This window comes from Leptopilina heterotoma, unplaced genomic scaffold (assembly GCF_015476425.1).
Source record: "Leptopilina heterotoma isolate Lh14 unplaced genomic scaffold, ASM1547642v1 Lhet_52, whole genome shotgun sequence".
In the NCBI taxonomy this organism is placed as follows: Eukaryota; Metazoa; Arthropoda; class Insecta; order Hymenoptera; family Figitidae; genus Leptopilina; species Leptopilina heterotoma.
Window position 1 is genome coordinate 3,331,404 of NW_025111114.1, and position 11,753 is coordinate 3,343,156.

An 11,753-nucleotide genomic window follows, 5' to 3' on the forward strand; every position below is an offset into this window, starting at 1 on the left:
TAAATTCATTAATTAAAGCAATTATTTATTGATTTTATTATTGTACTACGATTCTAAATCATTTACAAGGATATAATTAAGTTATTTATCAAAAAACTTTACTACTACAATGAATAATATTGATATTGTATAAATCGTTTTGACTTTGAAGGACAAGTCCAAATTCGTTGTTTTATCCGCAAGGATCGTTGCGATCGAGAGTTCTTCGATAATAGTACGCGATGAACTTTCATTGCTATTTATCTGCTATTATCCTGGTTTTATCCGTTGTCGTTGTAAATTAACATTTTGTATTTTGCAAAAACAAGACTAACAAATATTGTTGTTTTTAATGCAAAAAGCATTAATATTGGTGAATAACTTATCACTCAAGAATTGTGTTACAACCAAATTGAACAAAGGAATATTGAAAAGCCAAAAGGTCATTTATCAACTCAACCTATTTTTTTTATGTTTGATGTCTCAAGGTTTTTATATACGAATTTTTCAAAATTTGGCCGGTATTTAACGCAATAACGAATAATCTCTGGCTCTAGAAAAATGTCTGTTACTTTTGCTCAACGGGGTAGACCAACTCCAACTTCGACACAAATTCAAAAGGTGAGGTCTTTAGATGAAGAAGAAAATACTTATTTTTACAAAAAAAAGCAATTCCCTCAAAGTCCTTTAGAAACCGGAATTTCATTTATCTTACTAGAGATATTAAAACTTTATTTCTTGAAAGAGAATGCTTTATAAATATTTGTTTTATTATTTTTTATTTTTATTCCTCTGAAGGTATACGAATATTTTTTTACACTATATTTATATATTCTATCGATCAGAATAATTTTTATTTTCTTTCTTTGCTAATTCTTTTTCGTGAGAGTTAACCTATAAATGTATTGCAGATGCTTGATGAGAATAGTCATCTCATTCAGACGATACAAGAATACCAGAATAAAGGAAAAGTTCAGGAGTGCATGCAGTGAGTATTTTTACTTTTATATTCGTGATATAAAGATATAATTATTTTTTTCTTTTATTTTTTTACTTTTTCTCATTTTATTTCTTTTTTTTCAGATATCAACAAATTTTGCATAGGAATTTAGTTTACTTGGCATCTATTGCCGATGCTGGTCAAAATATACAAGCGTTATTACCTGTAAGAAATTAATTTTTAAAATATGTAAATATAATAATAAATTGCCATTGTTATTTCTATTTGGTAAAATGATGATTGTTTAATTAATTCACTTTAGCCGCCTCAGGGGATAACTAATGGACCGCAACATCCAATAATTGGTCCTCAGGGTCCGCCCAGTGGACCGGCAGCGACTCCCGGACCTGGAGGTGAAATACCTCCGAATACTCAACAACCGATGCCAATGTCGGGCTTTAATCAAGGACAAAATATGGGTCAAAGTGGTTATCGTGGCGGACCTGTCATGCCAGGTCAAGTTCCTGCTATTAATCGTGAGTTTTCTTTTTGTAAAATAAGTATTTTTACTGTTTTATTAATTTTTTTTAAGTAAAAATTAACACTCTGCTAGTGCTAACTTATTTCCACTTTAATTAATTTAATTAATCTTTTACATTTAATATTAATTACAGGCATCACAGTTGGCCCCCTTTTGTCCCTTTATTTTAATTTTATCACCTTTTTCACATTTTTTGACGATTTATCACCTTTTTCACCTTTTTTCTGATTTGTCTCCCTTTTCACCCATTTTTAATCAAAAATAAACAAGTTTAAAAAGAATTCAATTTAAAAAAAAAATTTTATTAAAATTCTACACAAAACGTTTAAATATTTTCATAAATAATAAAATAATTTCACAGGAATTCTATTATTTACAAATTTTTTTTATAAATTTCTTGGCAGTAATTCAATTATTTTCATAAATAATAAAACTCATCGCAGAATTTTAATTATTTTTAATACAATTTTTATCGAATTCCCCGAAAATTGTAATTATTCTTAAAAATTTTATTAATATTCGTCAAGAGAATTCAATTATTTAAAAATTTAGTAATACAAATTTTATTTTTATAAGAATTAAATTTTAAGAAACATTTAATTATTCAATAAATAATTTACTTTTATATTTAAATAATTGAATTCTCGTAGAATTTTCTAATAAAAATTGATTTAAAAATGAGTTTTAGTTAAAATTTTAGATTATAATTGAATATTAAAAGCATTTTAGCGTGAATTTTTAGAAATAATTGAATTTTTAAAAGGTTTCAAATTTAAATCTTCGAAAATTTGAATTTTTTATACTTTCAACTAACAATTCTGTAGAATTAATTTTTTGAAAAAGTTTAATTGATTTTTTTTTAAATTACTTGAAGTTTTTATTTTCTAATATATTTAATTGATTACAAACGTTCAATTATGTTCAAAATTTAATTAAAAATTCTCATCAAAATTACAATTATCTTTATAAATAACAAAATTCTTCTTCAAACTTCAATTATTTTCAAAAATTTTTCTCATTTCAATAATTTTCAATATCTACTATTTAAATAAATTTCACAAAAGAATTCAATTATTTAAAAAAAAAATTTAATAAAATTGTACTCAAACATATTTTTATAAATAATAAAAATTGCACATGAATTGAATTATTAAAATTTTTTTTATAAATTTCTTCGCAATAATTCCATTATTTTCATAAATCATAAAATTTTTTAAAGATCAGATTCAATTATTTTCATTAATAATAACATTCCTTTCAGGAATTCAATTATTTTTATAAATAATAAAACTCATCGCAAAATTTCAATTAATTTTAGTACATATCATTTTATTGAATTCCTGGAAAAATGTAATTATTTTAAAAAATTTTATTAAAATTTGTCAAAAGAATTCAATTATTTAAAAATTTGTTGATAAAATTCTTTTTGAGAATTTAATTTTAAGAAACATTCAATTACCATTCAATAAATTATTTATTTTTTTATTTAAATAATTGAATTCTCGTAGAATTGTCTGATGAAATTTTTTTTTTAAAAATTCCCCTTTTCACCTTTTTTGAGTAAAAAAGGTACTGTGATGGAACAAGGTATTGTAATTATTTACTGACAAAATATTTTTTAGGCCCGCCCGCTGGACCTGGACCACAGCAATATAGAGGCGGACCACAGGGTTATCCTCAGCAACCGGCTCAACAAGGTTATCACACTCCTTACGCTAATCAAACATCAGGCGGCAACTATCAAGGCCCGCAAGGATCTTCTTATACTCCAGGACAACCGAATCAATACGGTCCTCCCAACGCAAGCCAACAACAATATCCTGCTTCCAATCAACCCAATTATGGACCGCCGACAACCGTCAACAGTTACGGACCCCAACCTGGTTATCCACCACCCGCAAATCAACCTCCAGCCGGTTATGGACCACCACCGCCACCAGGTCAACAAGGCTATCCACCTCCGAATCCTCCGCAGCAGAATTTCTCATCCGGCAATCAACAACAGCAACAACAACAACAGCAGCAGCAACAACAACAGCAACAACAACAACCAGGTGCACAGTACGGCAGTCCGAGTCCACAACCCAACTACCAACCACCGAATCAACCACCACCGCAAAACGCCTACGGTTCCGGTCAATCTGGCAACTATCCACCACCCCCTTCTCAAGGCTATCCCAACAGTGTTCCACCGCAATCTTATCCCCCGCCGCCAACATCGAACGCCACACAACCACCGCAACCAGGTCCCCAACAAACCGGCGGTCCTCAACCGAATTACGTCAGCCAACCTAGTCCAGGTCCCGGCCCAGGACAATACGGCCCGACCTCGACGTCGCCTCCATTCAGCACGACTCCCGTCAGCGGCGTCAACACCTACGCCCAGAGCGGACAACCCACGAGTACACCCTCCGCCTCGACTCAAACCTATCCCCCCAGCAGCGGTCCTCCACCATCGTCTCAAGCCGGCAATTATCCCCCACCCGGACCATCCCCAGCCGGCTATCCTCCTCATCAATCCCCCCATCCTCCTCACCAACCACCACACCAACCACCCCATCAACCTTCCCACCAGGGTCCTCATCCTCCCCATCAATCCCCTCATCCCGGTCAACCTCATCCTCCTCATCCTCCCCATCAATCCCCTCATCAACCTCCCCAACAAGGCCAACAACCCTCGCAAACACCACCACAATCTCAACAACAACAGCAGCAACAACAACAACAACAGCAACAATCGCCAAGTCCAGCGCCAAGTGGCTTTCAACCGCCCTCCGGTCCACCACAGGGACAAGCGCCGCCTCCGCAGCCGCAAGCCTATGGACCGCCGCAGTCACATCCGGCGACCACGCAAACCTACGTTCCGCCTAGTCCCGGACAACCACAGGTGTACTCGCCTCATCCCGGGCAAGGTGGCCAGCACTATGGACATCCGCAGTATCCGCCTCAGAGTTATCCACCACCGCCTGGTGGACAGGGCTATCCACAGTATCCGCCAAGGCCACCGGGCAGTCACATGCCCCCGCCTGGTCCACAGGGTCCACCTCCGCCCAATCAATACGGCTACGGTTATCAACCACCTCCTCAGTAAATTCGAATTTAGGAATTCACTCCTTTTTTTATAGGTAAAAATTCTTTTCGTTTGCGGAAAATAATAATTATTATTTTCCGTCAATTTAATTATTAATTAATTTAAAAATACGAATTCAAATTTGAAAAGGCGGTCAGAATTCGTGAAATAAAAAGTATTTTTTTTTTAAATCGAAATGCTGAGAAAACATTTCTTTTTGTCCTTAGAAATGTCTCTACCAAAGAATAGAAAAAAAAAATTTTTTCATAAAAGTTATTGCAAAATGAATTTTTTTGTAACTTTTTAAAGAAAATTATGTTTCTCCTAAATGAATGAACCGATTTAAAATAAACCAAGCGGAATAGAATATACTTTCGTTCAGAATTAGAAAATTTTTAAAAAGTTTATTATTTAATAAATTTTTTATAAACTTATTGTTTATGAATTTTATAAAACATTTTTTTTTCTGTTCTTTGGCGGACACATTCCTAAGGTCAAATAGAAATGTTTTCTCAACATTTCGATTAAAAAAAAAATACTTTTTATTTTTTGTGAAAATTTCACGAATTCTGACCCAAAGGAAATTTTCTGAAACGGAAATAAGCCTTCAATCTTATTTTTTATTTATTTCTTGTATAAATAAGAAGTCTTCCGTTGATAAAATCTTATTTTGTCAGAATAATAAAATTCTGTACAATAATATTATGATCTTTTTTCATTGTCAATCTTTTTTCAAAGAAAGAATTTTTTTTTAGTATCAACTGTAAAAAAAAATTTCTGTAGATTTACAGTTTTTTTTTGGAATTTTATAGAAACTTGTAAAATAATGCCTTTAAAGGTAGCGAATTTATACTCTGAAAGTAGGTAATATTTTTGACTTTTATTATCTACTTTCAGAGTATAGTAAATTTACAGAAAATTGTAAAATTGACACGCTGAAAGTATTATTAATTTTACAAAAGGGATTTTAAATTCGTAACTTTTAATGACGTTGTTTTACAAGTTTCTATAAAATTCCTAAAAAAAATCTGTAAATCTACAAAAAAAAATTATTTTACAAAGTTTCACGATTGTTTGTCGGATTCTTATCCGACAAACAATCGTGAAACAAATCTCAGTGTCATAATTTCCTTTTTTTTTATCTTTTTTTTATAAGAAAAAGAAAAATTTAATTTTAAATTCCTTTCAATCGTAATGTAAAGAATTTATTTTTTAATATTTTAAAAAGTTGCATTCGAATAAAAATTACAATTCTTTGTCAATGAGAAATATTGACTAAATTTTAAGTTGTCATCGTAATGAAAATCTTGATGAGAGAGAGAATTGTAATTTTTATTCAAATACAACTTTAAATTCCCTAAAATTGGCGAAAATTAAATTCTTTACTCTTCTACCAAAAGGAATTTAAAATTTAATTTGTCCTTTTTAAAAAAAAACGGAATAATTAATTAATTTGAATATAATACGAGATGAAATTTTATTAGACGGAAAATTTCATGATTATTAAAATGACAATTGAATTAAGATCATATTGAACTGAATTTCAAATAGAACTTTATTATTCTTCCAATCAAAATATTTATCATCAACCGGAGTTCCTTTTTCATTTAATTTTGAAATTTAAAGACTTTTCGAATTCCTTTTTTTTAAAAAAAGAATTTAATTATATAATTATGCTTTTCTAATATTATTTTAATTTGTGTACAAATGTTTTTATATAAAAATATTTCCGTAAAATTCTATACAATTAGTAGAGGAGTTTTTTTTACAATATTTAACAAATATCTTTAATTTTGAAGATTCAAATGACAGATGTAAATCAGAATTACATAAATAATTTCCGTTTCAGATCTACCTCGAATTAATTTAACGGATCTGTAAAAAAACGTTGAAAATCCCAATTTACATACAAAATTAATAAAAAAAAATAATTTAAAAAAATCTTCTCTCATGAGAAAGCAATAATAATAAATTCGACCAATTTTTTTGAAAAATGAAATGATGACAAAATAATCACTAATTTAAGAATTTAATTATAATTCTTGGAATTTGTCTAGTTTCCTTTTTTATCAGAAAGTACCGAATATTTTTATATAAATTTTTAATTTCTAAAATCGTCATTATTTCATTTTTCTAGACGTCAGGAAATAAGAACACATTCGTGTTAATTTATTTTAATTTTTAATTGTGAATTTAACCTTTAATTTCTTTTTTTTTACACTTTTTAGGTTTTCTTTGCATTTACATACCTATGAATAGAATAATGAAAAAAATTCGGCAAAAAAATGAAGCCTTGATTTTTTATAGGCGCATGTTTAGTTTTTATTTGTCCAAATATATTCAACAATTTAATATCTACTTTAAGATTGTGAGTTGAAGTCCTATATTTTATTTTAAAACGATTATTTCGTATAAGTTTCTTTTTTTTAGTGATTATTGTAGAGTAGTTTAAAGAGAAAAATTCAACTCAATAATTAAGATTGAAATTTTAAGGTGTGTAACTTTCATTTTTTTTTATTATTGACGAAGAACGAATTTTGATAATTTTAGTTTTACAGTTATTAATTTATCTTTAAGATAAAAATGTAAGAAATTTTAAGAGTAATAATAATAATTGAATTGTAAGTAATCTCATTTATACATTATATATCATTTTTGTATATTTACAACCTATTATATATATATTGCGCGACCTGAATACGTAAAGTTTTCTTTTTTTTTACCCTAAAGTCGCATTATGTGTCTTGATATATTTTTTTTCTTTCGATAAATTTAATCAACGAATTTATTTTATTAAAATAGGCGCATTGATGTGATTATTAGAATTTTTAAAAAAACAGTTACATAATTATTTATGTTTATAAAGCGAAACTATTACTTTCGCCACGAAAATTCAAATTATTTGTTGATTGTAATGCGAGATTACGTATTTAATAATAAAGGTTATAAGATAATATAACTCGAAAGTTCACTATTTTTTTGAAACTTACTTTTTTTATAATCGCAGCTCCTTATCTTTTGAGGTACATAAAATTGAAAATGCAATTTCTTGTACTTCATTTCGGTGCAGTAGATTCTCTCGTTTAATTAAAAAATTATTTTCATAAAAATAATAATACATGAGATCATAGTTCAGTTTTATGAAATGATTCTTTTGTGCTACAATCACAAGAATAGGGATTTTGTGGGACTTCTTCCATATTCGGCAATACTTTTATTTCATTCTTCAAACGCTTATTCCACTCCTGTTATTTAGAAAAACAGTAATTATTAAAAAAAAATTAAATTATTAAATTTAATTAAAAATTAAAATTAATTAATTAAATTATTCTCACCGTAAAGAGAGCCATGTGATAGCAAATTATATCCTTGGGCATTAAATTATCGCGTACGAATTGACGAGAATTTTTGGAAATAATTCTCGCCTCTTTATCATTCTCGCGAGCCCATTGAATTTTTTTCACAAGATCGGACAAATTTGCCTTTACTGGAATAAAATGCTCGCCGGGCGTTAATTTATCGTAAAAATATTCAAAGTAATTTGAGTCTTGTTTAAAAACGACTGATCCACCAGCCAGTAAATAAGGAAGACGATAAGCTGCTACTGTTCCGTCGATACTAATTTGGTATTTGTACTGAAAATTATTTCATTTTTACTTCAAAAGTTACAAAAAAAAGTCACTCAAATTAATTAATATTTGAAAAAGTATTTGCAATAGTATTTTAAAAAAGATATTTAAATCAAAAATATTGAAAATTAAATTCACCTCGAAGAAGTTAAACATTGAAATTGGTTTCTGACCGGGTCCGTATTTATCCATTTCGTCTCTGAAGAAAAAGAAATTCGTTATCGACGCATTGATGAAATCTGGATTCTCTCTTGCAATGTCAATCAAATCAAGTCTTTCTCTACGAGAATCACGACCTCTCCAAAAGGCTTTTTCCACTTTTTCGTCCCATGAAAGTTTCGTGCTTCCTTGCACTGATAACATATCCATTGTCACCCTGTTATTTAACATTTAGTGTTATTTAATATTCGAAATACGTAAACACAAATAAAAATAGTAAATAAATGACAATAGCAAGTAATAATAAATAAACAATAAGAAAAATGATAATTGTACAAATTTTCTAAATTATCATTTAATTACGAATTAATTTATAGAAGAATTTTAGTTAAAAACACTTAAAAAAACTGAATTTTTGAGAAGTTACAAATTCTTCTCCGAAATTCAATTATTATCAAAAATTGTAATAAAATTTTTGGAAAAATTGCAATTATTTTCAAAAATTTTCCTCCATTCAATGATTTTCAATATCTACTAAATTTTAATAAAATTTTCCAAAAGAATTCAATTATTTAAAACAAATTTTTGATAAAATTCTACTCAAATACTTAATTATTTTCATGAAATAAAAATTTCACAAGAATTCAATTATTTACAAAATTTTTTTAAATTTCTTCGCAATAATTCTATTATTTTCATAAATCATAAAATTTTTTAAAGATGAGATTCAATTATTTTCGTTAATAATAACATTGTTTTTACGAATTCAACATTATTTTTATAAATAATGAAACTCATCGCAGAATTTCCATTTTATTTCTTTTGAAAATAATTGAATTCCTTCAACGATTTTTATTCAAGTTTTTTTAAAATAATTGAATTTATGCAAAGAATTTTAGTATTTATAAATATAATTGAATTGTTTCGAAAGATTTATTAAAATTTTAGAAAATAATTGAACTTTTTTCAAAAAAATATTAAAAATTGGTTTTTTTCGTGACATTGTTTTGAATATAATTAAATTTTTGATAAGAATGTCACTATTTATAAATATAATTGAATTATACGAAGGAATTGTAAAAGTTTTAAAAATTAATAGAATTTTTTCTCGAAAAATATTATTAAAAATTTTTTTAAAATTGAATTCTTCCATGAAATGTTATATTATTAAAATTAAAAAAAAAGAACTGAATTCTTCCATGAAATATTATTAAAATTGTATTAAAAATAATTGAATTTTGGCAAAAAATTTTACTATTTATAAAAATAATTGAATTCTTCCGAAAAATGTTATTATTTATGAAAATAATTGAATTCTTGTGAAGAATTTTATTAAAATTTTTGAAATTTATTAACAATAATAATTAATTAGTAAATCGGTTAATAATTGATTTTTTTTTTAATGAATCAAAATATTTTTCAGGGTCAGGGAAAAAGTCAAAATTTTGTCTATAAATCAGGGAAAAAGAAAATTTAATTTTGTGCCAACTCTGATTTAGATAAATTATAAAAACCTGTCCATAGCTTCCAATGAAGATTCTGTGATATCATAAGTGGGAAGAATAATATCGTCCGTGTCCTTGGAGCCACACCATGAAAATATGGGAAAAATTTTCTCCTTTTTCTTGACAAGTGGCCAGTCGCCCAAATTCATGAAAAATTCAATATCCGGTAATAAAACTCTTCGTGTGAATGCTTTTAAAACCGAGTCCATAAACATTTTAAAACCCACATGTTGTCCATAGCAATTTCTATAAATCTGTTTGAATAAAAAATTTTTAATTAATTTAATTCAAAAAATTACTTTCTCTTATAAAATTTGAACTGAAAAACACGCATTTATTACCTTATTCGATTTTACAACGTAATGACAAAGACTAACGCTTTGTGGTCTATCGTATCGTTTAATAATATCGTCTCTTATTTCATCAAAATTAACAGACGGAAATTGTTTGAGATTTTCAAATAGTTGAGAATTATTTTTATCACATTCGTTGTTCTCCAAGAATTCTGTTATGGACGATTTTGGACAATCACATTCTTCTTCAAAAACGGGACCTAAAAATATGGTAAATATAATTTAATGTAAAGAAATCATAATTTCAAAAAATGATAATGATTCTTATTGTTAATTAAAAAGAATTTCACCTTTAAATTCAGATGGCACTTTAATCACTTCAGTATTTTGCACTTTAACAGACAACTTTAAATTAAAACAAGTTTTAAAAATTCTATAACGAATAATAAAACTCCCATCCATACAATCAATTATTTGAGTTCGTATTGGACACAAATCGCCTTTTATAGTTTTTCCTTTTATTTGATGTAAAATTATTCCTTGACCAGGAGATGTTGTAAGACTTTAAAAGAAAAAATAGATTTAGATTTTTTAAAAATATTTTTTAAATAAAAGTGTTTTGTAAAAATAAAATTATAAATTAAAAAAAATACTCTTACTCACTTTTTTCCACTACCGTCCTGCAGTTGTAAAAAAATATATCTTACTTTCATCACAATCTCCTCAGGTTTCAAACCTGGTCCCCAAATAATACTATTTTCCGGAGCAATTTGTTCACTAATAATCTCAGCATAATTTGCGATAAAAAAACAAGTAGTCAAAGTGACAAAAATACACAATTTCTTCATGTTGCTGGTAAGTATTTCAAAAAGTAATATAAAAATTCCCAATTCTCTAAAGAACAACAACTTTTGTTGAAATCATTTTATCTCCATTCGTTATCGTATTGATAGAGAAAAATAAAAAAAAAATTATACACGATTTCACTGGTCATTTATTCCCGCAACTATCATCCAATTTTTCCAAAGTAATAAGAAATTTGATTACAAATTAAATCTTTACGATCTTCACCAAAAATATTAAGTTTCATAACCAAAAAAAAAACACCGGGTAACCGGTTTTTAACTTCTATTTGTCAACCGATAACATTTTTTTAAAAGAAAATCTAGATAGTAAAAATTAAGTCAATCATTCTTTAATTGTTTCTTAGTTTTTAGTGCCTATATCATTAATTTTAAAATTGTTTACAAAAATATGACAGATCCTGGTCCATTAATAAATTTACGGTAGTTTTCCATGAATAAAAGTGTTTTGTAAATCGGACTTTAAAAAGTTATCATCCGATTGGTTGAAGAATTGTTAATGGAAACATACGTGCACCAATCATTATTCATTTTACAATCACGTGGTTTAAATTCAAATAAAAAAATGAATTTCCGTTTTTTTAGAAGAAAAAATTTTGATATAATTTTCACACACCGTATAATAGATATATTAAATTAGAAATTTTAATTAATTCCCAAGCAATTATCCCTTTGGTGGATTTTAAAAAACTAACTTTGTCCAGTTTTCAAAATTTACAACGCATGCGCGTGTTTGTAAACTATTGCGCATGTGCAACGTTCTTCTCCTTCCAA

General features: G+C 27.8%; 2 protein-coding genes across 2 annotated transcripts; one reads left to right on the forward strand and one right to left on the reverse strand.

Moving 5' to 3' along the window:
• Positions 1-208: 208 nt before the first annotated feature.
• LOC122508033 (basic proline-rich protein-like) lies at positions 209-7,037 on the forward strand. The gene is made up of 5 exons (XM_043621104.1): positions 209-600; positions 891-967; positions 1,063-1,144; positions 1,242-1,455; positions 3,083-7,037. The coding sequence occupies exons 1-5, from the start codon at positions 541-543 to the stop codon at positions 4,549-4,551; spliced, it is 1,902 nt and encodes a 633-aa protein (XP_043477039.1). The 5' UTR covers positions 209-540; the 3' UTR covers positions 4,552-7,037.
• A 324-nt stretch (positions 7,038-7,361) lies between these two features.
• On the reverse strand, positions 7,362-11,412 carry LOC122508036 (protein O-glucosyltransferase 2-like). The gene is made up of 7 exons (XM_043621108.1): positions 10,780-11,412; positions 10,467-10,678; positions 10,165-10,376; positions 9,833-10,077; positions 8,298-8,535; positions 7,866-8,165; positions 7,362-7,775 (listed from the first exon to the last, which is right to left on the reverse strand). Exons 1-7 carry the CDS (start codon positions 10,962-10,964, stop codon positions 7,656-7,658), a joined length of 1,512 nt encoding a protein of 503 aa, XP_043477043.1. The 5' UTR covers positions 10,965-11,412; the 3' UTR covers positions 7,362-7,655.
• Between the last annotated feature and the right edge of the window lie 341 nt (positions 11,413-11,753).

Coding starts and splice junctions, on each gene's coding strand:
- LOC122508033 (XM_043621104.1), top strand. CDS start 541: ATGTCTGTTACTTTTGCTCAACGGGGTAGACCAACTCCAACTTCGACA. Junction 968..1,062: donor AAAGTTCAGGAGTGCATGCA/GTGAGTATTTTT, acceptor CTTTTTTTTCAG/ATATCAACAAATTTTGCATA. Junction 1,145..1,241: donor ATATACAAGCGTTATTACCT/GTAAGAAATTAA, acceptor AATTCACTTTAG/CCGCCTCAGGGGATAACTAA.
- LOC122508036 (XM_043621108.1), bottom strand. CDS start 10,964: ATGAAGAAATTGTGTATTTTTGTCACTTTGACTACTTGTTTTTTTATC. Junction 10,679..10,779: donor CAGGACGGTAGTGGAAAAAA/GTGAGTAAGAGT, acceptor TTTCTTTTAAAG/TCTTACAACATCTCCTGGTC. Junction 7,776..7,865: donor ATCACATGGCTCTCTTTACG/GTGAGAATAATT, acceptor TCTAAATAACAG/GAGTGGAATAAGCGTTTGAA.